Here is a 25,042-nt window from a genome sequence, read left to right as displayed (position 1 = left end):
TCCTCTCTGTGCTGGGCATCCTTCCTGGGAAGGAACTCCCTGAACTTGGCCTCGTGCTGGGACCAGGTGACTGTTCCCACTGCCTGAGAGAGCCCCAAGGAAAGAAACTCTTTTAAAAAGTACTGAGGAGTTTATGGCAGGGAGAGAGGTGACAGAGCAGAGCATTGCTTTCATTGTGCTCCTGCTGAACCTGAAAAGGAAAGCAGAGACTCAGCCAAGCTGCTCACACCACAGGCCAAGGCAAGATCTGCTCATCCCTGGATTTTGCCTGACTTTGTCTATAATACTTGTCTATTATCGTATTTCTATGGAATGTTTTACTCCTCTGAAGCACCCAATGGCACAATCCAACATCCAAGCTAAAACAAACCATATTTTCCTTCTGAAAAGCTGTGCAAACACGTTGATGGTCAGAACATTAGAGATGATTATGAAAGAGGCAATGTCTCAGAAAGGCAGCACAAGAAGGAATTGCACAAAAAGGTCTCTTGGTCACTGCAGAGACTGTCATCATTTCACAGAATACTTCCCTGAGCAGAAATATCCACTTTCCTCTCAAGTGTGGCAGGAACTCTGCCATATTTGCCAGTCTGATTGTCACACACTTGGCTAGGCAAAAGAAGCACCAGTGCACTCTGCCCAACATCAGAATCATCTCTACAACAGGAATTTTACAGCTTTTTTCCTCACTACCAACACCATCCTCAAATGTCTGTCTTATTTCCACGCTCAAGAAAATTTGCCCATTCTATCACAGCATTATTTTGTTGCTCTTTATGAAAGGAAAATACCTTCCCAGGATTTTTCCTCTCCCCAGCTACCATGCCTTCTGCAGAAGTCACAAATCTTTTTTTCAGAGAGGAGGAACAAGCCTACAGAGCCCACTGGCAGCTCCTTTTTGCTCTTTACCTTCCACACAGCGACAGCCAGACTGTAGCACCCAGGCATACATGTCCACCCTGGACTGGGACATCAGCTGATCTCCCATGAGGTAGGTGTTGTGTGAAGAGGTAATGAAATAGTGACTCAGGGGGTAGCTCATGTCCTGGTTCACTTGGTAATGTTCTGGGTTGAAGATGTCCCCCGATGGACTCCGCATGTAATTGGTGAAGCCTGCCAAAAAACAACACTGTAAATAACACAGTTTCATCCTTTTTGTTGCTGTAACCTCCCTAAAACCAGCCTAAAATGCATCCCTGTATTCACCAGCACATTGAAGATAAAGAAATAGCACCACGACACCCAAACTGTCACCATGACCAAGTGCAATTATTACTTTGTGTTTTCCTGCTCTGCCTTTCCTGAGAAAAATGTGTCTATTTAATCCAAACCTTATAACTTGTGTCAAAAGATTCTGCTAGGACATTGGGTCATATGCCATATAAAAGGCTCCAGAGATCTGCAGTTGTATCCTGGAGTTGCTCCTCAATGAAATCTTGTAAGATCTACAGTACTGGGCTGCATAAACACAGTTTTTGATGGCCCAACAGGAGATACTCTCCTCTCCTCTTGCAGTATTTTTCAAAAAAATACCAAAATAATGACAGTACATGTTGGCTTGTACAAGCTACACTCTCTAATTTGGACATGACACCACAAACCTTCCTGTGGAATGGGGAGCTCTGCAGTACTTCAGAGACTAAAGTTCACTCCAGAATCGACACTGAAATATCAATTATCTGTGGGGCTTTCAGTGATGCTACCAGAATAATTTCTTTTCCAGAGCAGTGGAATGCTTGTAAATCCTGCAGACATCATCACCTGGGCCCTCTGTGTATTCCAATCACTACTCTTGTTCAGAAACAAAGTTTTAACAAATTATGATTTCATCTTTGTGTGAAATTGCTCTCTCATACCTCCAGCAAACATTTGTGCACATATCACGGCCACTTTCACAATTCAGACTGACACAAAACACCGTAACTTCCACTTCAAATCTCCCCCAAAGGTTTTTCTTTCACCATCAAGGAAAGACTCAGACTCCCATTCACACCCTTCCCTGACAGTGATGATGCCTTTGGTCAGTAAGTTTCTGCTTCAAGACTTCTAATGCTCCTGACATTTCACTCATTCCATAAATGAATCAGTGCCCCTGTAAAAATCCTGCCAGACTTCCAAAGGTCTTAACACACTTTGTTAAGTGTTACTGTGACAAGAGAAAATGTCACCTTTATGATGGTCCTTCTAGGCTACACATTTGGTGTTGATGAAAGTTTTGTTAAAGGAAAAGAGCTGATAAACACAAATAGCAGCCAAAATATTTTGAACAACACACTGGGACACAGTGCCAGGGAATTCAACTCAGCCCAGCTGAATATTGGAGTCTCTTGGAGCACACACCATGATCAATGAGCACATCAGTGACAGAGGCAGGGTGAAAACAAAAGATGAACCAAGGCAGAGCAGCCACTGTGGCAAATGGACAGAGCACAGAGTGTGTCAGCAAACACACAGCCAGCCACTGTGGCAGGCAATCAGTTCTTCCTGCAAACCAATCAGCTGCTGCAAGATTAATTCCACCCAGCACTGCAGCTGCTGCAGCAACACCATTGTTTGCTTTAAGCTCTGGTTAAAATACGATGGCATGGTGGCTGTAGTGAGTTCACACTAACTGGATTTATCAGTCCTACAAGAAGAAACAGGAATGGGGGAAGGTGCTGTCAGCAGTGAGACCCACAGGAGTGCAGGTCACACTGGCACAGTGTCACTTTGATAATCAGACAGAGGTAAAGAGCTTCTTCAGAGACTGTGACTGAGCCCATTGTCACAGGCCAGCCCAAGGTGCTCCATGACAAAAGCCAGCACAGCTGAGGACAGGCACGTGAATCAACAGGAAAGGACAAAGATCACTGTAGTGTTATCTCACTGCTACTGAGGTGCAGCCAGGTGTGGGCAGGATGCTCCTGTCTGGGCTGTGCCAGTCTGAGGAATAATCAGGCAGCTCCAGCTCCCATGGCTGCTGCGTTTCAGTCCCCAGGGCAGCACTGGGCTTGTTTTCTGGGAGGCAGGAGACATCTAAAGTCTCAACTCCACACAGACAAGAGAGGAATAACTCCTCTGTGTGTGTGCACACACATGTTCATGCATGAGGCACAGGCAGATATAGATTTAGGATTTTTTAGCAGCTCTTCCTCCTTTGTCAGCACCGGCCCAGCAGTGTGCCCCTGTCAGCTCCTCAGTCACCTCTGTTTGGATGTTACCAGAAATGTCCTGCATTAATTAAGCTCTAGATTAGGTATGTGCTGTTCTGCAGCACTTGCAGCAAGTTACTGGAGGGGTTAAGGTCACAAAGCTTTTTCCAGTTGTCTCCAAATGACCTCACCTTCTCCTTCCCCCTGATCAGGAGCAGACACCAGCAGAATGTCACCATGCTGGACTCTTTCTTATCCCAACCCATAAATTCTCTGATGTTTTATCATCCATTCTGAGGCAAAGCAATTGTATATGTTGTTGTTGTTGTTGTTGTTGTTTTTCTCTATGGAAACTTACAGTAGTTTGAAAAGCCTACTCTTTACTTTTTTAGGTATGAGGAAGGCAAGATAATGAACTTGCTTATTCATTATTTATGTGACTGCAACTGTCTGTAAAGACCAGAAAATGAAAAGAATGTCATCTGCTCCCTCACTGCCATTAGCATAAGCATTAAAATAAATTGAAAATTTAGTCTGGAAGTAGAACAGACCTTGACCCATCCTAAGCAACCACCTTACACAGTGTACCAGAAACTACCCACTTCTTCCTGCAGGAAACCAAACAACTTCTGTTCTGTCACTTTTCAGGATGACAACACACCCACAGAAATGGACAAGACTGATTCTCTAAACGTCCAAGAACTTTTGCACAGAACCTAATTCCTCAGGCATGTACTCCCTTCTTGGGGTCAATAAGATCTGGCTGAAGATTTACTATTTAGGGGAAAGGACTTACAGTCAGCCCCCAAAATAACAGCTACCAGCCTGGTGGTACAGCATTAATATATTTAGAGAGAAGGCTTCAGCAGCAAAGGTCAGGAAGGCAGGACCAATTTCATCTATCATCCCACTCAGACATTTACTCTGGATCACATCACTCCTCTTATATTAAGACTTAAATGATTTCCAAAAATACCTGCAGGAATGATGCAACTAAATTCAGCTGTATTTTCCAAAAGCACAAATAGAGACACCTCCAGTTCCAGCTGACTTTCAATGACTGCTGCTTCATCCTGATATGTACCTTTCAAAACTCCTCCAAAGAGATCTGATTTTTTTAGGTTCCTCAGTAAATGGTAGATATTTTTAAAAATAAGCAAAAAGACTGGAAACATCCTCTATACAACATGACAAAATCCTACATCTATATATTCTGCAAGCAGCAGCAATATTCTCCTGAGCATTGAGCCTGTTCCCTTTTCCCCACGAAAGCTGCACCAGCCAGCTTACCATCAATTCCCAGGGCTCCCTCCTTCTTGTTCTCTGGGCATGGCTCAAACTTGCTGATGATTTCCAGGCAATGTTCTTTAGTCACATTTGTCATCTGTAAAAGCAGCAGAAGGGCAGTGTTAACTATTAATCACAGCTCCTCTGAGCTCTCTCCACCTCCAGTCCAACAACTGGGCAGATTATCCACAGTGGGACTCAGGATTTCCAGCTCCCCAGAGGGATTCTCACTCCTGTCAATCAGTGTCAGGGCAGATCAGAAGGGGAGCTCTCTGTGAAAAGTTTCTGTGCCATTGGCAGCTGCCTGATGACAGAGTTCTGCTTTGTAGGTCAGATCTGTTGTTAGGCACCACAGAGCGTCCAAACAGAACGAGCTTTGCCACAAACCAATGGGATTTCTTCTCTTGTAGGATTAGAGGATTAGCTTGCATTATCAAAGGGTTTTTTTATTTTGAAATAAAATAAGAAAATGGCTCATCTTTATGCAGCAGACAGAAAAATCTGTTAGTAGCAGGGAAACAGAGAAACGGGACATAATGTTCTCAGGAAATCTGCTAACTTCAAGGTTGCTCTGCATTCTCAACTGAAAAGAAAAGAATACAAAGGGAAATGTATGTCTGTAAATGTTGTCATTTATGAAACCAGGGATATTAATGTTGATCTGTAACTTTTTTTACATAATGCAGTGTTTTAATAACTTAATTTTATCACAATTAATACTCCTGCTAATAACTGTTGATGTATTCTCTATTGTCCTGATATTATTTAACATTCCTGAGTGGTCCAGCAAATCCTTGCTATTAGATGCTGTACATGAAAACACAGCCCTTGTCATCAGAGTGCAATAAAGTGACCATCAATTTGGCAACACAAAATCTTTGCCTGGGGGAAAATGAAACCACCAGCACATCTGCTACAAGATCAATGCCTTTTCTGGGAGTAATTTAAAACATAATAAATAAAAGTAAAAGCAGAAGACCAAAACCTCTAACTCCGGATTTGAGCACTGATGATACTGTGTTCAAAAGCTCTGGAACACCAGGTTTTCCTGGAATGGAGTAAAGGTGTTTTCCCTGTCCGTGTTGTATGAGAAAGGGTGGCAAGGGAGAGAAGACCCCCAGGCAGGATTTGGCCCTGTAATTAGCTGAGTTGATTTCTGTCCTGTGGTGAGTGTTCATTTTTCCCTCAGCATCTGGAGGATCAATTGACCAATGAAATGGAAACACACCCCACTTATCTAAGAGATAACTGCCAGAGAGGTGGATTTTTTATTCATTCCTTTCATGGACAATGACTGAAAATCATGGGCATTTATGACTTACAGGCATGAAGCGTCAGAGGAGACCATGAGGGGAAAAGGGCAAAGATAAGTCAAAGGAGTTGTTCCTGCAGCACTGGACTTAAATCACTCAGAGAAAATTCCTTAGGTACTACAATGTGTTTCCCAAACTCTCCTATACATTAATCATCCTCTCAACTGCTCTTTGAAAGATAATCTTCCAGTTTACACACTGAGATAGTGTGACAAAGTAATTCAGAGTTTCATCATGGGCTGTGCACTAGGTCACAGGCAGAGCCAGGAACACCAGCTCTGCTCCAAGGTGCTGAATGCTGGGAACAGACAGATGCTGATGGGATTGTTCAAGGGGAACACATGAAAAAAGAAAGCAATTCTAGAGATCATATTTAGAGGCACACTAGAAGAGTCTATAAGAAAAAAAAATGGTAGTGAGAGCAAGAAGATTCAAGAAATAGTCCTAGATGAAAAGCAAGAGACATCTGTCTCTTTTTCACATGCACACCATCAAAGTCCCCACTCCTTTCAAAAGGGAATTCATTCCCTTGGCAAGCAGAGAGGCATGCAGCTGGAATTCTGCTCCTGGCTTGGGCCTACCTTCTGTTCAGTCTCCAAGAAGCGTTTCAGGTCATCTGTGTCCAGGTAGTCCTTGTGGTTGCTGTAGGTGAGCATCAGCAGGTACAGATCGCGCCGCGTCGACATCATCTTGTAGAAGGCACAGAACTCCTCAAAGTCCAGCGTGCCCTGGTTGTCATCTGTGTCAGCCTCCTGCAGCACACAACAGCCAGACAGTCACAACCCAACTGCCTGCACCAATTTTAAATAAACAAAGCCCTGCATGAGAGTGAAGCACTGGAATCAAATGCAGGTTGAAGCTGCGTGATGCGGCTGCTAGAACTGACTGATCTGTCAGCCTTGTCACAGGAATCCTCTGCACAGCTCTGAACCTCTCCCATGGACACATCCATGCCAAAAACAACTTTGAAGGTTTTAATTGTTCCACAGGGAACCCTGCTGAAGGATTTCTTCTGTCTGTGGCAAGCAAGTGAAGGCAAGTTCCCCTCCAACAATATACGTGTGTCTGGCAGAATTACCCACTCACATCTTCAGAAGATCATTGGAGCCCAAGTCATCTTGAAATTAATTTTATATCCAGGATTTGAGAGGATATCTGTTAAATCCATGGCAATAAACCAATAAGATCTGGAAGAATACTAATTTTGCAAGTAAAGAAAAAATCATCAGGGATTTCACATAGAGGCTTGCTGGTCCCTGCAGGGACTTTGTGATAACAAAAGCTACACATCTCTATTGTTGCTCACTGAATTGGGCCAAGGTCAGCAGAAGCCAATGTCAAACAAACAGCTCTCAGCACTGCAAAAATCTGACAGATACAGAAGTTTGCATGCTGGGTATTTTATTAGTACCCGCTATCAGAGGATATTGGATACTTTATTTGATAATATTTGTTAGAGAGAACATAACTGGGGGAGGAAACATGAGTGGGTTTGGGATCAAAAAGGTGTAGCAAAAGAGCAATCTTGGAACTGTGTGCTTTCATGTTATGTAACACCAGAAAGTACCTGGTGTGTTGTCTTTTTCTGTGCATAACAATTTATCTGTGATGTGTTTCTGGAGCTCTTTCCAATTTACCAAATGGACTGTGTAGTATCTCTCAGTAGAGTGGAAACAAACCAGCTGCTGAAGTATTTGAAATCTCTTCTACTGGATTTCGTGTTAAATCCTTGCTCTTTCAGGGAAAAATAAAATCTTACCTTAAACATTTGCTTGACTTTCTGTCGGGGTAGGTTCACATTCAGTTTGTGCATGAGCTGGAGCACTTCACTAATACTCAGACTGCCATCCCCATTTTTATCTGCCTCATCAAATGTCTGCTTCAACCACATTGAACAGGAGTTAAGGAACAGCACGGATTATTGAAAGATCTTACTGAACATCATGGATATATTATTCTTCTCACATTAGGAAACACTGCAAATGAGACTGAGAATGAAAGGTCAAGCTAATATCTAACTCTCCTCATGTTAGTTCAGTAACAGCTTCTAGGCTTGCTGTGCTCAACATGCCACATGTGCTCTGTGCCTATTTGACAACACAGAAGAAAAAAGGGCACTTTCTGAGTGAATCTCAGTGTTACATCACCAAATTAAATGGATGGCAGTGAGAATGAGGAATGTACCTGTGTGTTTTTCAGTCCACTGCAGTCACTCATCTCCATCTCCAGAACAATCCTCTTCAGGAACTCTGTGTTTGGAAACAGGGAATACAATGGGAACTGCTCTGAAGCTCTGAGCCTAGTGCTCACTTGTAGCAAAACAAATACTGTAAGGAATCCTGAGCTTCTCCACAGCTCTCACTGCTGGGAAAGCTCCCAGGCAGCACAGGAAGGATATTGGTCCCTGGTCCTTTGGCGTTTGGAGAGGCTGTCCTCGTCACTGATGCCTGCCATCAGGTACTTCAGCCCCGTGATCCAGGTCCGTGCTTCCTCGGCACTGGAGGACACCAGGTCCAGGGACTCCATGTGGTCCCCGTAGTAGATGCTGAAGCAGCAGTTGGGGTCGAAGCTGCCGTCGGCATAGCGCTGGAAGATCTCCGACTGCTTCCCCTCACACACCTCCTGGATGGAGTCGATGGAAACTGCAGGGACACGGGTGCAGTAACGGCTGTGAGCATGCCCTGGGCTGGAAATCCCAGAGAGGCAGAGCCCAGACCTCACACTGCAGGCCCCAGTTCACACAGGGTTTCCTCCAACTCATTTACAGCATCCTACACCCTACAACCTGCATGGTCAACTGCAGCAACTTCAGCTTCATAAACAACCCATCATAAAATCATTTACTGCCCTTTAAAGTCAAGTACTGTGGAACCCTTTGAACCCTTCAGGCAGATCCCCAGGGCCTTGCCTTGGAAGAAGGTAGAGTTTCCCCACCTAGGCTGAAAGGGAGGACTTCCCCATGGTGCTCTGCAGCACTATTGCCAAGCTAATGTAGATTGCTTCCCCCATTGGCCAGTTGACCCTGCCCACCCCAATTGTTCATCCCTCATTGCCTCTGGAGGTTGCTGCCCTTTGCACCCCCTGTACCCTCAGGTCATTGGTCACTGACCCCATACTCAAGTCTGTGCACAGCAAATGCTCATGTGTTTTGTCCCTGATTTCCCTTCAGCGTGCTGGAGTAAACCTTTGCTGGAATTTATCACACACTAGGCCCTTCTGCCTCTCTTGGCTGAGCTAGCTGTGGTGTGTGTGGACATGAGTGCTTTCCCTGAATGCTTACCCAAGCAGCTTTTCCACTGGAGATGCTCATTGGGAAATAGATAACACCATCCACTGTCTAAACCCCACGCTGCTACACAACACCTCTCATGGAGCCAGGCCCTTCATTCTCCTTTGTTTACAAGAGGACAAGGCCCCGGGAGGGGTCAGGGGGGAGGTCCTGTGGCTGACACTCACTTTTGGCTTTCTCATTCTTCCGAGACGGTCTCCAGCGAATGCAGGACCTGTGGTCATCCAAGTAGTAGAAGCGGACCAGCCCCTTGGAGCCTCCTCGGAGCTTGATCATCTGGGTGCCCGCCTGCATGGAGCTCATACATCTTTCCACTGAGGAGAGGAAGGAAGAGAGAGCAGTGAGCCAGAGCTTGCTCGCTTTGGAGTTGACTTTTCAGGATGAAAACACATCAAGCTGCCAAATGAACTGCGCAAGTCAAAGGACAAGGGTTCCTGTAGTGCCTGTATAGGATGTCAGGTGTTAAGATCAAAAAGTCAGAAAGATTCTTGGTGACTGTAGACTTAACTTGTAAATGTGAATGTTTTCATTCCCATATCAATTTATGAGAAGTGATCATATGTTGGAACCAGCACAAGGTATGTGCCTTTCTCAAGACCATCTCAAATCTGAGCTCCTACAATATGTAAACATTGTGCTGGACACAGGGTGAAATCTCACCTGGAAATGGGAATCCTTGGCCAGCAAGGTCCCACTGCTTCTATGGATTAAGTCACTGATCCTATAGATTTGCTTAGCAAGAACCTCACAAACTTTTCATCTCCCAAATCCCCAAACCCACCTTTTCCTAGCAGGAAGCCTCTCACCTGTGTTGTACTTTGCTTCTGGGCCTCAGGACCTGTTCCATTCCTGTGGGTTTGGCAGAATCCCACACAGTGCAGCCTTAAAAGCCACGAGTGTTGGGAGAAGCTCCCCCCAAGGCTCTGCTGTGCCTCTGCAGGGATCCTGCTCTTTCCTGGGGAGCTGCTGCCAAACCAGGGCTCTGGCACTGGAAGCCCCTGGGAGCCAGGCTGGGGCTCTCTGAAATCCAGCTGCTGCAAGGACTCAACAACTTCAATCCAACTGTGTGACTGGCTGGCTCTGTCCCAGGAATAAATGCAGACTCACATTTTCTGCCAAGTCTCCCATTTATTTCCCCTGATGACAGAGCAGAGCCTGTGACCTGATTTTCCTCTGACTTTCTGCCTGATCTGTTTAAGTAAAATTAAAACTATTACTGTGTTCAACATTCTTTTTTTTTTTCAGCCCTAGAGATGAGAAGTGAAAATTGCTACTGAGATTCTGGATTGAGGAATGAAAATTAATTCATGCAATACACATTCTAATTCAGAAATAAATGCAAGGAGATTCTGAGGTCAGCTTTCTTTTATCAGTCTTCTGCTATCAAGATTAAAGATGAAGGAGTGTCTAAATGAAAACACTGATTCTGTGTGTTCCAAAATGCATCAACACCACCACAACTCTTTGGGATGATTCGAGTCCACCTCTCAGGCAAAGGTAAGTAAAAAGAAATGGGGAAAAAGCTTTGATGTCCCTGTGCTTTACAGCTCATGTTCAGATAAAGTCAATTAATTCACTCTGGAAAAGGTTCAGCAAAATAGATTCATTTGAAAGCAGACCTCTATGGTACAAGAAAATTTTAATTTGAAGGCACAATTCTGTGGAGTTCATTGTCCATGTTAATAAAATATTCATGGAGAGAAAGTGTGGAATTGAGAGCAAGATAATCCCTTGTGTAACATTTTACTTCTTAAAGCTGGACCCTTGTCCTTAGTCACAGATGCCTTTAGAGAAAATCAATATTCAGCAGGTATCACCATAAAGGCAAGAGCTGTGCCAGAAACATCCACGGCAACATCAGAGCCAAACTCAGCCCAACCCTCTCCCAGACACTCAATCTTTTCAATATCTGCTTTCATTCTGATTCAGAAGAAGATAAATATTTCTCAGATTTACTGAAATAATAATTATGGGAAGCTTGAACTTATTTTCATTTCACAAGGTTCATAGGGTAGGGTTTTTGAAAAAAAAAATCGGTCAAAATAGCTAATAAAATGATTTTTCTGAACACTAATCACACACACTTCAAATCACATTAAATTTCCAACTTCCTCTTTGGGAATTATAGCAGTAAATAATCTTATTGGAAGAAATCAGAAGAGTTGAAATGGGAAAAGTATCAAAGATCACACCTGTTACAAAGCAGAACATAATGAAGAAGTACCAAAATAAAACCACACTTTCTTCAGCACACATTTACTTTGCTTTTGCATGAAGTAGGAACACGTTCCCTGCTGTTAAAATTTTAATAAGCATCCTTGGATTGCTTTTCCAGTGCTGCTGTTTATTTTGTTGCAGGATTTCTCCCCCAAAGCCACCCTGAGCCCCTCAGCTCCTGCTGCACCTCCAGCTCATGGACTGAGCTTGGGTGACCCATGACAGCCCCAATATTTCAGTGTTGCCATCTTTTGGGGATGGTGACACAGGGAAAGGAGGGCACAAGAAATCCCTCCTTTCCTGTGTGAGAGCAGCAGCTTTTGTGGATCCTGGCAATGCAGTGGGAAGGAAAATTCCAAAGGGAATGCAGAGGTGTTTGCTGGGGGCACCAGGACATGGAGCAGGGGCACCTCCACACCTGTCCCTGTGTGTGGCATTCACACCCTCCCTCGTGGGACTGAAAGTTTAGAGCACTACAGAGACTGGAAGAGAGAAAAAAAAAAAAGAAAAAAGAAAAGAAAAAAGAAATCCTAGCGGTACTTATATCAAACAGAAAATGATATGGTTTCTTTCTGAAGTCTTTCACAGCATGCAAGTGAAAAGGGCACACTGCTGAGAAGTAGAACTGCTTCTCCTTGCCATTGTTCACATTCCTTCTTTAAGGATTCATTCCTATACTTCAGATAAAATTCCCCCAGTCTTGCAATGAATCAGGTTTTTGAAGAAATGGCTCTTAACTATCTTCAATTAAGGCTGAATTACAGCTTTTCTGTTTTTCACTTCATTAGTTCCTGTTTTTTTCAGAATTCAGCTTATGTTCAGCTCTCTTCTGATCTAATGAGTTGCCTCAATTTGCATCTGAACAAAAAAAATTGTGGAGAGAAGATGGATCTCTGTATACTGCAGCACAGAGCACTGTCAGAGCAGAGCAGGGAATAGAAACATGGAACACCCAGTTCCACACCTGACTGATGCAGCAAAAAGACTCACAGTGATTTGTCATGCTTCTTAATAACATTTATATTTACTACACAAAGTGTTAAAGTAACAATAAATAGCAAAACTAAACAAACCATAAACCCTACAATTTGTCCTGAAACAAGGGGAAAAAGGAGACTAATATAATTCCTATTGTTAGAAAGATGTTCTAGTGTCTGCAAATTAATTATTTATGGTTCAGTAACATTATTGTCTTTTAGGAGTCTCTGAGATTGATATAAATATGTGAAGGAGTGGGAGTAATTTAGCATGTGGGGATGAAAAGAAGTCAGGAGATTGAGTCATTGAGTATTTTTGTACATGGACCAGCTTTGTCAAAAGATTCCCATCCCTGGGCTCCAGGCAGCCCCAGGTTGTGTCACACACCTTTGCCCCAGGGGCAGCGAGCAGGGAGCATCAAACTCTGCTGAGTTCTGCCCCAAGAACAGATCCTGGAGGGATGAATCCCAACTGTGTGCCTCACACCAACCACCCTCCTGAACAACATCAGGAGAGGAGAACAGATTCCAGCAGCTTGTTTCTCTCCAGAAGATGTTTGTGAGCCCAGAGAAACCCCCCCAGTACACGTGCACCAGAAGGGCAAGAAAATATCCCCTTAAAATATCACCAAACCAAAACAGCTTTCCCACGCACCAGCAGAGGACTCCCACACTTGTCACACATTCAGCACTGCCAATCCATTCAATACACAGCGACTGCCCCATTTCTTTAAAGTCTCACTGGAAATGGTTTCACAGCTATAAGTGGCTCATCAATACATAAACCAAAGAGCTGACTGGCTCCAACTATTCCTGCCAGGAATATCACTTTCTGTCTAGACAGGAGGCATAAAATCTTTTTAAAAATCAATATATCAATACAATGATATAAAATATGTAATATATCCAAATTCATAATATATCAGCAGAGTGTGTTGGGAATTCTGTCCAGAAGACATTTTGCCAGTCCTGCCTAAGAACTGGCTGTGGTGTTCCTGGCCCAGGTACACCAGGCTCACTCACATCACTACACTGGATCCAGTTAAAAACCAGACCACATCCAAACTCATTAATCTTCATTTGTTTCGTTTTGCATCCCTCCAGCCTAATGAACAGGTCCCTCTCACCTTTTAAACCAACCATCTTATTCCCAACACAGTTTTGTTCCCCTTGTTGGCTCTTAGTGGCTCAAGCTTCACTGAAGTCCAGGACTTCTACTGTTCTGCTCATATTGGCCAAAAAAATCTGAAAGTGTCTTTGGAAAACCACATTTCTCTATAATCCTGCCAGCAATGGTTGGGACAGTGTTTAGTGTGCACAAGAGATGATGGAAGATTGAACCCATCCTTGAAGCACACCACTCCTAATAAATGAGGTGTTAATGGGAGATGTTCTTAATCCTGTGGAAATTAGGGGCTTGATTTGAGGTCAGGCTGCCAGCTCTCCATCCCTCCATCAGCCACCTGCATTCAGGAAAATGCAGAGGCAGAGTAGGATGGTGTTTCTCCTCTGAAAAATTCCCAGTACTTGCTAAGCTATCTGTGTGTCCAACTTTCTTGCTAAAAAAACATCTTTGATCGATGAAGCTGACAGACAAATAGGACAAAAATGTGCTCCAAGGAACAGGTGGTTCTGGTCAGGCTGCAGATTTCCTCACTGGCCATGCAGAAGTGGCCCAAGAAGATTGTTATTAAAGTGTTTTTACTAGAACATCTGTTTTCTCTGGCTGTCTCTAATTAGGTTTGCTGGGTTTATTAGCTATTTAAAGGAAAGGCTGCTGTGAGCACCCAAAGGGGATCCTTCTCACAGAGCCAGTGAAGCTTGAGAGTTTTGTGTGTCTGTATTGAGAAAACAGCCTCTAAACAGTCCAGTGACCTGGTGTGGATCAAGACAGCAGACATACTTCCAGATGCTCATTTTAAAAACGCTAAACTACAAATAAAATTAAAGAGTTAAGAGGTGTACAGTACTGGCAGATAGCAAAACTGTCGTGCTGTGGGTGAGGAGAAGGACACAGAGTCTATGCAACAGAATATTTTAAAAGGTCAGCAAGTGTCAAAATGTACAACTTTGCTCTAGCTTGTCCTGAAGAACACAAATCAATCATGAAATGATAAGTGGGGGCTTGCTGAAGAGAAAAAGAACTGCACTACCAACCAAGCAACATAACATCAGCCCAGGGCTGCCTCCTCCTTCCTTCTCTTCTGCTCCCCACGCTGCTGCCACACAAAGGTGCCACTAACTAAGCTCTCAACATGAAAGATTTAAAGGTGTCACCATTTCACTGAATTCAGGGGATCAGCATCTTACCAAAGTGGCCGATTTTCCATCTCGGAGAGGCGACGATGCTGCCACCAACCCAGAAAAAGTCTTCAGCCAGACGGGCCACTGAGAACTTGTTCTGGAGCAAGGGAGATTTTGAGATATCCATGTCTGAGCGGGACTGGAAGCAAGCACTGATGGCCTTAGGAGGTATCAAAATTCTGTAGTGCACGTTCTCCATGTAGCAGAATAGAAATATTATCAGAAAAATAGAAAATAGCCATTGATTTCCAAAATCCAGTGGTAGTTTTCGGGTTGTTTCAGAAAAGTTTCTTAGCTAAATTAAGCCTCTTTCACAATCCAGATTTAGAGCATTAAAATCCCAATAAAATCCTTTTTATTGTGATGTACCTGTGACTACTTCGGAGAATTGGGTGGGCTTCAGTTCAAGATTTTAAAGAAGACACATGATGGAGCATGAGGCAATTTGGCAGGTAGATGAAACCATTTCTGGACAGCAAGGCCTCCTGATGATATTCTTTTCCTCCCGCTGATTTTCTTTTTCCTTTGGTACTTTCCCAACTGCTTGGCATCATCAAGACATTACAGCAATTTATAGTTGTTGGCTCCTCCACCACTTCCTCCTCCTGATGGCGATTCCCACAAGGAGAAAACCCTTTCCTTTCTTTGGTTACAAACAGATTTGCAGCTCCCACTCTTTCAGGGGCTCTACCTGCTCTTCAAAACCAACCAACAACCTTCCCTGCAGTAAATAATGCACAGTTAACAGCACAATCCATTCCCCTCTCTGCCCTCCTGAGCCACCCTTGCCTTTCACTGTGGATCTGCCCAGGTGCATAAGCTCTTCAGTCTCTTTCCAGGGCTGGAAAAAAAAGAATAATCACATTTTCTTCTCATACAGCTCCTCAAAATATCATTGTGCCAGTCTTCTTCTCTTCTCTGAAGGTTCTCCTCACTATTTTAATGGGCATTTCTGATAAAAGAAAGAACATTTCTCTCTGGGCAGCAAAAACTAGATACGATGGAAACACAGCAACACATGTTTGCTTCAAATCCTAAATCCATCATAGGCACTAATCCTAAAGCTGTGCTCCTGCCCTATCCAGTCAAGGGATTTAGGTGACACGTTACAGCTGAGAAAATAAAAGAGGTTTCAAATAAGTGCAGTCTTCTTCTGCTTCTCCTCTTCATCTTCTTCTCCTCCTCTTCCTTCTTCTCCTTCTTCCCCAGCACCTTCCATCTCACACTCTGTTTGGGGATGTCTCTGCAGGCTGACACAGCCACAGAAGATCTTGCTTAGGGCACAGCCAGGCAGCTCCTGTGCCCAGGGCTGCTGTAACAGAACCAGGAGCACTGAGGGGGCTCCAGGACTGACAGATAAAAGCAGGTGAGGATGAATTTTTAAAAAGCACTAAGTCACTACCTCGTTCCATTTGAAATGTACCCATTGAACTCCAAATACAGAAATCTGTCATGTAGGTTATCACAACCACTTAAGCTACATTAAGTTTTAAGTACAATAGAAAATCTCTCTTGCCATCTGTGATCTGTACAAGGAGCCTCATATGCTTCTACCCTGATGAGCTAAACACAAATTGCCCATTTAAAAACACATTCATTAAGTGCTTCCTACTCTTCCTTTCACAGTTTGAAAAAAGCTTTGGAGTAGTTAATTCTGGAGATGATTCACTCTCAATTACAAGTTGTTTATTTCACCACCGATGCCCAGAGTTCTTATACTGGGCTTGACTCAGAGTTTAACCACAGATTAATTCCAAACTAGAACCAAACTGGGTCTGCACCACGGGAGGCAGTGATGCTGTGTACACTCTTGCCACTATTTATTCAAACATTTCAACCACAACCTTCCACCCTCCTAAGGCATCTTTCAAGAGCAATTTAGTGAGATGACTGCAAACTGTCATCAGGGAAAGAGCAACTTCTCCTGTAAAATGCTCAGAAGGATATATGCATCCCACAGAAAACTCTGCCCTAAGGGAAGAACAAGGGAAACTTTATTCTAAAGATCCTAATCCTTTCTTCACGTGAAGCCTGGGCCAGGATGAGAGCTGGGACCTGTGAGTTTCATTGCCTTCTCTATCACCTGCTTCTCTGAATTCCTGAAATAAACCCATTAACATCTTTGTGTAATGTCTTTAGATATACACCTTAAATGGTGAGAATGTCACTGCTGTACTCACAGGGAAGGAGAGAGAACTTCGAGGCTCTCAATTACAAGGAGACAGAGTTAAGGCAAACTTCTGCAGAAACCAAAAGTATTGCAGCTGTTTAGCTCCTTTTTTCCCCAGTACTAATCAGGTTTCCTTGCAGTTTTCCAGGCCGTGCATGCAACAAAATCAGTAGCTGGCACAGAATGCTAAAGGTACTCCGTTCAAAATTCAAATATCAGTTCTGCCAGCACATCCTAGAGTCTGCATTCACCATTTATATGTTATCAACCTGGGGACAAGGGGAAGGGAGGAGAAGAGGGAAATGTAACTCCCATTGCAGCACTGCTCAAGATATTGGTTTCATGGTTCATAATTAGAATTCTGCAAATGCAGGGCTTCAAATATGGATTTGATTTTATTTGAGTAGAGAGAAATGCCAATGATTTATAGCACTGGAAAAGAACTATTACAATATTCAAGTTAAAGTTAGATTTTTAATCCTAAGAGCACACAGAGAAAGTTAATTTAAATTATTTCAGTTGACTATCCACACACCCCTTCAGGCCTCTTAAGAAAATCCTCATGGAAACAGAGAAAAATAAAATCTTTCAGAAGGCTCCTCCATTTATTATGCTGGATACTGGATAACAGTGTGGAAAAGCAACTGGGAATAACAAAGAGTTAAATTGGACACAATCCCTCTCCCAACTCTTAAGCACACTGAGCTGAGGACTTAGGATCTAAGCCTACTGAAATGGGTTTCTATTCTTGCCTCTCTTAACATCCCCAGAGCAATCTTGCTCACCTGACCCAACTCGGAGATTAAAGACTTCTTTCCACAGCACTGAAGGAACTTATTCTCATCTGAGTGTAACAAAGGCTTTTCATGCCACGAAATAGATTTTAAAACCAACATTGTCTGAGTCTCCAGGCCGGCCTGTGGCTTAGCTAAAAATGGAACTCAGAACACTTGAACAATGCTAGAATGTCAAAGTCTTGCAGAAGAAGAAAGGAGGAAAGTGCCAGAGGAGCCAGACTCCATCCCACAGAAAGAACATCTTGAGGAAGACACAGGAGCACAACACACATATGGCTTGGAAGATGGAGAAAAGGGAACAGGATGGAGATCCTCCTGAGACAAATGGGATTATCATGAATGCAATCCTTCAGGATGGAGGGATTCACTTGCCTGCTGAGGGGTGGGAAAAGTGTGAACAGTTATGTAATACACAGGGAAACAGCTGCAGACCTCAAAGTAGAAAAAGCAAAACTAGAAATTTCAATATCCTGACTGCCAAAGACATAAATGTTACAGAGCTGGCAATGTTTTTGACCTGAAAATCCACCAGGATTAGACCTGTGACTTCCCAGCCATGCACTCCCTGTACCTTTCCACAGACACACTACAGACCCAGTTTAGCAGATTAACAAACTGACCTCGTCACAAGAGGCTGATTCTGAAACACTGAGCTGCTCACGGGCAGCTATGAGTGATACACAGAAGAACTTTGATACAAGTATTCCCATTTTCCACTTCCCACCCAGGGAAATCTTACTTCTAATGGCTGTAGAATGACAAGAAAATTATTTCCAACCAACAACACAATCATAAAATACAAGGGGGAAACAGAAGATATCAGTGCCTTCTGGCACATCTCTCTCTCACTTATTTTTACCCTCCCTGTTGCACTTTCAGCTCTAAACCCCAGTCAAAAGACCTGTAAAAACTGCAGAAACTCCATTTACATCTTAGCTACCCCAGCCCAAGATTTTCACAGGAGTTAGCCAGCCTATTACCAGCTTCTGAAGCACTAAATGCAAGGATGTTTCTGAAATACCAAAAGCAAAAACATCTCCCAGAAGTGCACATCACTAAATGCAAGTCAGGAATACTCTCAGTCATGGTAAAGGTTCAAAACCCCACCTGCATGGGCACAAACTCAAGCAGCAGGAGATGACTGGACTTCATGAACCAAAGGTGAATGATGCTCATTCAATACTTCTAAACATGTGATTTATGTTTCTTCCTTTCCCCCCAGAAATGCTGCTCCCAAAAGGGCTAAAGCAGCATGAACTGGGCAGCCAGACCAGCCAGCTCAGCTGCAGTTTCTCTTCTCTCTGCTGGAGTCCTTTGCCTTTGTGTTTCCAATGCATTCTGCTTTTTCACAGCTGTGTCTGCATGCAACAGCTGCCCACTGTTTTTAAAGTGGGGTTTCCCCAAGAAGAGGGATTTGGGGAGCAGATGCTGGTAGAAAAAAAGACATTCACGGTTACATTTTCTATTTTTGTCTTTCAACCAAAAACCTGTGCATTCGTTCTATCAAGAATTGACTAAATCAATCATTTTCAGATGGTTTTGGCTCAGAAAGACCAGAGCACCTGCTCTGGGGCCACAACCTTATCCCAACTGTGCATAAGCTGCCTTTTCCCTAATTCTAGCCCAGCTCCATCCTCTGCCATGGGCACGGGCAGAGCCTGCCCGACCATCTGGACTGCACCTCTAAGCACAGTAATCCCCCCCGAGATTAACACTGCCCATCTTGCCCAGATCAAGTGGAATTCAGGTTATTCCATGGCCCCTGTGCCTCGCCCACCAGGCCTCCAAGCGAAACGTTTGTGCACTGGCTCAGAGCATATTCAGCATGTTATTTAGCTTGTCTGAAATCCACCTGTCCTCAGCATCCATCCACTGGCAAGGCACTGATTCCACTGGGAGAGGCTGTAACATCACATTTTCCTGGTGCTCCTTCCCATGCTGGAATTCACAGTGGGCCAACCTTGGGACAGCTCCTTTAGGCAACCAGGAACGTTCCCAGGGCTCCCCAAAACTGTTTGGAAAGTCCCATTATTAAAATGCACCAGTTGTGAAATCCCTTAAATTACTTCGTTCGCTTGGAGGAGTGTTTGTGGAACGGGGACCCATTAGCAACAACAGCACTAATTTAATGACAATTACTCTGCCTCCTGCCATGATGTTTAGTTCTCTTGGGCTCATCTGGAAAAAAATGATGCAATTATTTTAATTAAGTGAGAACAGGCTTTGTGATTTGAGCTGCTGAAATCTTTTCCTTGCAAAGCTGTGACAAACAAATTTTGTCAGTTGTAGAAAAATGTCAGCATAAAATGAAGATTTTAAGACTATAAATGGTGCTCTAAGGTCACCTTGTCTCCAACCACCAACTCGTGTAAGAAAATGTCCCTACACACTTAATTGAAGTAAGATCATAAACCCTTTACATTTAAAGGTCTTTCAGTGCTTGACCATCTGTTCAGGGCCATGGGGCATAAACACACAGAGCGAGATTAAAGCAGGTTGGGACAAAAGCAATCCATCAATATGATTACTCCTTCTAGGAAAACCCCTCTAAGAACTCAAGAATCCAAGGTAAAATGGGCACAGGAATGCAAGACAGGTTGAAAGACATTCAGAAAAAAGTGATTTTAACTCACAAATTTTACTTCTGTATTTGGGTTGAATTTTAATGTATTCTATCTGTATAAGCTGAGAACTGTTCCAGACCTTCCTTTTGTGCCATGTACATTTTGAAATATGTGACAGACTCCCTATTTCTTCAAATATAGACCAGTTTCATGAAAGATGGGGAAAAGAGGAGCTGCAATGGCTCTAGGAATAACTCAGTCTCTGTCTTCATTCAGTGCTTTTCTCAGCTTCTGCGACATCTGAGAGACAGCCTCATGAGGCTGTTCTTTAAATTTTCCTTAACTTCTCAAAAACTTATCACTCAACAGAACCCAGCATCTGTAAACCTCAGAAACCAATGGCAGGTCCTTCTGGAAGCTTGGAAGATGACCATGATTGTGGTTTCCTTTGAGCAGGAACCACCTGCTGCAATCCCAGAGGAGAAGATTGCCGGCAGAAAACAACACAGAGTGCAGGGTGCTGAGTGGAACCCACAGCAAGCTCAGGGGCTGAATTTTCACAGCTGACTGCCCAATTTCATTTGGTCCTGGATTCACTAGGGCTCAGGTAAATGTACAGGAAGTAAAGTAATTGCTCCTGGGCTCTTACAGGAAATCTGTTTCTATCTTTTGCTATGGCCTCCAATATCCACCTCAGCTCGAAACAAAGCATCCTGACAGATTCATTTCTCCCCAGGGCTTAGAGCCAGAAGATAAGCAGGCATTTGAAGGCTGATGCAAGTGTCAGCTCGCTGGCTGAACTGGAAAAATGGGCTTGTAGGAAAATATTTTACAGAGAGCCACATTTAACAGTGGTTCTGGACTTTGTTCAGTGCTGGCAGGTCCACATTCACTCCATGGCAGATCACATCATGACAGAAAATTTAGTTGCTCTCTGCCACATAATGTCTTTAGACCTGTACAGGCCAATATTGATTATCCTGCAGAGGCCAATATTGATTATCCCTCTGTAATTCCCTGAAGGAGAAAAGCTTTCCCATTTAGCTGGACTCAATTCACATTCCCCCCACAAATGATTGTCAGGGACAGAAGGGATGTGAATCAGCAATCTGCACGTATGGTACCAGTTAATTTGAAGTTGTGCACTTAGCATTAATGTGACATTTTCTTTGCACTGTTTCCTTTTTTTTTTTTTTTTATCAAGTTGAAGATGAGGCATCTGGAAACCATCTCTACTTGAGGGTTAGACCAGCAGAAACATCTTCAGTAAAAGGCAAAATCAGGAGCAGTGGTGCTGGAGAACCAGAGAACACCTCAGTATTGACCTCCCCCAGTGAGAGACATTGTGCAAATGCTGCTCCTGGGAGTCTGTAGCAGTTTGGAGGCTGAAATTCTGCAGCCACATCTCATGAGCTGTTCCACTGGAAGGTGTTTGCCAGCTGCCACGTTCTTGAAGGACTTTCCCAGACAAGAGGCTTCCCTCAGGACATGCCCCATTCTCCTCCCAATAGCACTGGCAGTATCAGCTGTTTCTTTACTGATAGCTGAACATTTCAGAATTACTTGGAACAAGGAATATTTTGGATCATCAGCAATGACTCCTCAGCCCCTAGTCAGACAGAACCCCTTAAAAAAAGGAGTGGCAAGTCAATGAAACACCAAAGCCTTGAGGATGTTGGTGCCTCTCACTATGAATGTTTGAACAGACCATCACATGAAGGCTTCTGGAGGCTTCCATACACTGGGAATTTCTGGCTTCAGTTGCATCATGACTGGTTTTATATCTAAGTGGGAGGAGAATTCCATTTCCTTTTAATGCTACAGATGACAGCAAGAAGTGGAACCCTTACAAGACCCTTCATGCAACCCCCTGCCCATGAAGCTCTGCTCTTTTCAGTTAGCCCATTTGTTTTCCAGGTGTTTTCGCTGCCTGGCTTAGAAGGACACCATCTGGCAGAAACACTGAGCTGGTTTAATCACAAACACAGATTCAATCTCAGCCTCAGCAGTGTCCCCTGCAAGCAAGGAATCAACCTGAGTAACTGCAGCCTGGATGATCTCCAGGGAGATCCTCAGGTGAGAGCCCCTCTCTCTCATTCCTGCTTTCACAAGTTGGAAGCTGAGCCCAGTAAGAAGAAGCCAAAAGGACTTTGGGTGACACAATTCCTGCTCCATCACACCTTCCCTGAGGACTTTGTCTGTTTAAAGCACAAATGCACGCTGGTGCATTTTCAGAGAACAATAACTGGATCAGGAATACTCAGAGTGTCCCATCGTGACATTTTCAAAACCAAACTATTCTGGTTCTCAGTCCTGAAACACTTCTGTCAGAAAATGCAATCATTAAAAGTGTGTTATAGCTCTCCACTACCAGAGGGCAGGGTGAAACTGGGATGGAATTGTTCCCTGGGAGGGTGGGCAGGCCCTGGCACAGGTGCCCAGAGCAGCTGTGGCTGCCCTTGGATCCCTGGCAGTGTCCAAGGCCAGGCTGGACAGGGTTTGGAGCAGCCTGGGACAGTGGAAGGTGTCCCTGCCATGGCAAAGGGTTGAAACAAAACAATATTTTAGGTCTCTTCCAACCCAAACCATTCCAGGATTCTATAATAAATATACCACTTCAGCCAACCCAATCCAAAACTTTTGCACGTTCTGAAGATTTAAGAAAACCACCTTCTTTCCTTCAAACAAAAAAAAAGTTCTTGCATATAGGAAATAGTTTCTCCCTGTTTAGCACGTTGTTCAGTTAAAGCTTCCATGCTCCCAAATCTCCGGCCTCTATGCCAGCAATATGGTACAGGTAAATAAATTCTTATGCCAAGTATTAAAATCTGCTTTTTTGCTTTTTAAATAAATATTGACAATGCCCAAATGCATCTCATCATCTCTCCTTCATTCTTAACAAATCTCCAAGGAAATTGGTTAACATTTGTCTGTTGTTGTGATGCACATGGAGACTCTCTCATTATTCACCTGAATTGTTTGCATACTTCTCAGGCTCATTAAATCTGTTGCAGCCTAGAAGTATTCTTGGATTTCATATTAATTTCATCAATAAACAAAACAATTTCCAAAATGGTCATAAAACTATGAAAAAAGCAATGGCAATTTCTGTGTACAATAGAAGCTTTTCCTCTGTGATGGTCACCCTCTTCCTTTTTTAATTACAGTTCTGCTCTACAATGGGACCCCTTAAAGTCAATTTGCTGTAATTTTCACATCCACATCCTCCTTCAGTTTCTGGAGCAGTATTTGCTGCAGTGATGAGTGACTGCACAGGTACAGCCACACCTGAGTTACCTGTTGGCCTTTTCTCATTGAATGGCGTTGCTGGAGCTTATTTTTGGTATTTTAGTAACAAAGACAAGGCAAAACCAAACCAGAGCTCACAGGTACGAGGTTTGGTTCTGACAGCCAAACACCAAGTTAGAGCCAAGCATTGTTCCACTTTGGTAAAGTTTTCTTCTAGGAATGATTTTTAGAAGAGAGAATTTTAAGGAGTGCTTCCTTCAAAAGGGATTGAGGAACAGGCACTAAGCATTGATGAGTTGAGTGAGGGATACTGCTCTGCCTTCCCAAAGACACCAAGGTGTGAGACCAGTGTCCTGAGCAGCTTTTTTGAGCACACAGAACCCAAGACAACCTTCTTTACTTGTTGCATAACTCCTGTAAGACCACAAGCCTAACAGGCATAAAATACAGAATGCATACAGACAAGCAGCCAGGCACTGGAGTCAATTAATTTACATCACACGGAAAGGTTTCTCTCTCTGGGCTCTTCCTGAGTAAATCAATGAGGAAATAAAGCTTTTAAAAATAAAAATTGGGCTTTTGAGAATTGGTCTTGAGTTCATAGATTCCTTCAGCAGCCATCAGTACAGGAGGGATGAGCTCCAAGTTCAACATGCAGGACACTGCAGCACAGTTTTCCCAGCTCGAGGCACTTCCCTGACTTCACCCCTGGTTTAATCCCACCAGGGAGAACTTCAACCCCAACTGATTCTGTGCACTCTTCTTGTTGGATGGGTGTATATAAACTACATCTAATGAGTAGCAAATCACCTGTTTTAAAAAATTAAAACAATACAGCTGACTCACAACAGAACTGGAGTCTCTTTTCTCTCTTCTAATGTGGGTAGCAGAAGGTCTCAGGTTAAAAATAGAAAGCCTTTCTTATGGTGACAGCAGCTAGTTAAGCAAGCAGAAAAGGAACATGAACATACCTGGAGCACTCCTTCGTTGCACACTTTATGCAGGAGGAAACAGCCATTAGAGATACATTTATTATTTAAGCTTTACTGATAGTAGGAGGCAAAGGTACAGCAAAAGCTCCCTTAAGAACCTGCTGTATTTGTTTAAAGCATTTAAGTTTGAATAGCAGAAAAGAAGTGTCCAAGGAAGCTTTGTAAACTACACTTTACAAATTAATAAAACTAATTTCCCTCAGCAAGGTGGTTAAAACAAACATTTCCCCCCCTTACCTTTTTCAGGACTGAGGCATTTAATTGTGCTTGCATCATCCATATTCCAGTGAGAGATTCAAGTAAAAACACCAGAGGAAGCAGCAAAGACCATATGCACATCCCTGATCTTTCAAAAGACTCTTGTACAGAATGAGGAAAGGAGCATTGCCCGTGGATTCACTGCAGCATCCGAGGGCTCCTGGGGATGCCTGCTGCCTGTGCTCTGAGCAGGCTCATCCTTTATTCCCTGTGCAGGGGTGCAGCAGGAGCTGCTGCCAGGTAGAAGCCAGTGCAGGAGCTCAATGAATGTTCCCAGCCTTTCCCTGCCTGCAACTCAAGTGTTCAGCCACCTGGGATAACTGTTCCTTAACTCTTTGCCTCCCTGCTCCCAGATGGCTTTTGCTTTACTCCTTTGGAAAAGAGCTGAAGGGAAAACTTGTGGATGTCAGCAAAGAAGCACAGAGGATAATTCACTTTTAACTCTTCTGGGATGTATTGCAGTAGGCAGCAAACGTCAGTGAGGTGCTACTTCA

General features: G+C 43.5%; 1 protein-coding gene across 1 annotated transcript in view; it reads right to left on the bottom strand.

Moving 5' to 3' along the window:
• Nucleotides 1–25,042, bottom strand: part of PLCH2 (phospholipase C eta 2) — a 75,508-nt gene that overhangs the window by 21,866 nt on the left and 28,600 nt on the right. The window contains exons 3-8 of the mRNA XM_039727785.1: nucleotides 9,188–9,334; nucleotides 8,130–8,373; nucleotides 7,491–7,620; nucleotides 6,313–6,483; nucleotides 4,422–4,515; nucleotides 910–1,113 (exon numbers count right to left, since the gene is read on the bottom strand). Of these exons, the coding sequence (XP_039583719.1) occupies nucleotides 910–1,113; nucleotides 4,422–4,515; nucleotides 6,313–6,483; nucleotides 7,491–7,620; nucleotides 8,130–8,373; nucleotides 9,188–9,334 (990 nt within the window). The remainder of the gene's footprint in view (nucleotides 1–909; nucleotides 1,114–4,421; nucleotides 4,516–6,312; nucleotides 6,484–7,490; nucleotides 7,621–8,129; nucleotides 8,374–9,187; nucleotides 9,335–25,042) is intronic.

This window comes from Passer montanus, unplaced genomic scaffold (genome assembly GCF_014805655.1).
Source record: "Passer montanus isolate IOZ18808 unplaced genomic scaffold, ASM1480565v1 scaffold62, whole genome shotgun sequence".
NCBI lineage: Eukaryota > Metazoa > Chordata > Aves > Passeriformes > Passeridae > Passer > Passer montanus.
Note: the sequence above shows the minus strand (reverse complement) of the source record. Positions and strands in the feature narration are given on the sequence as shown.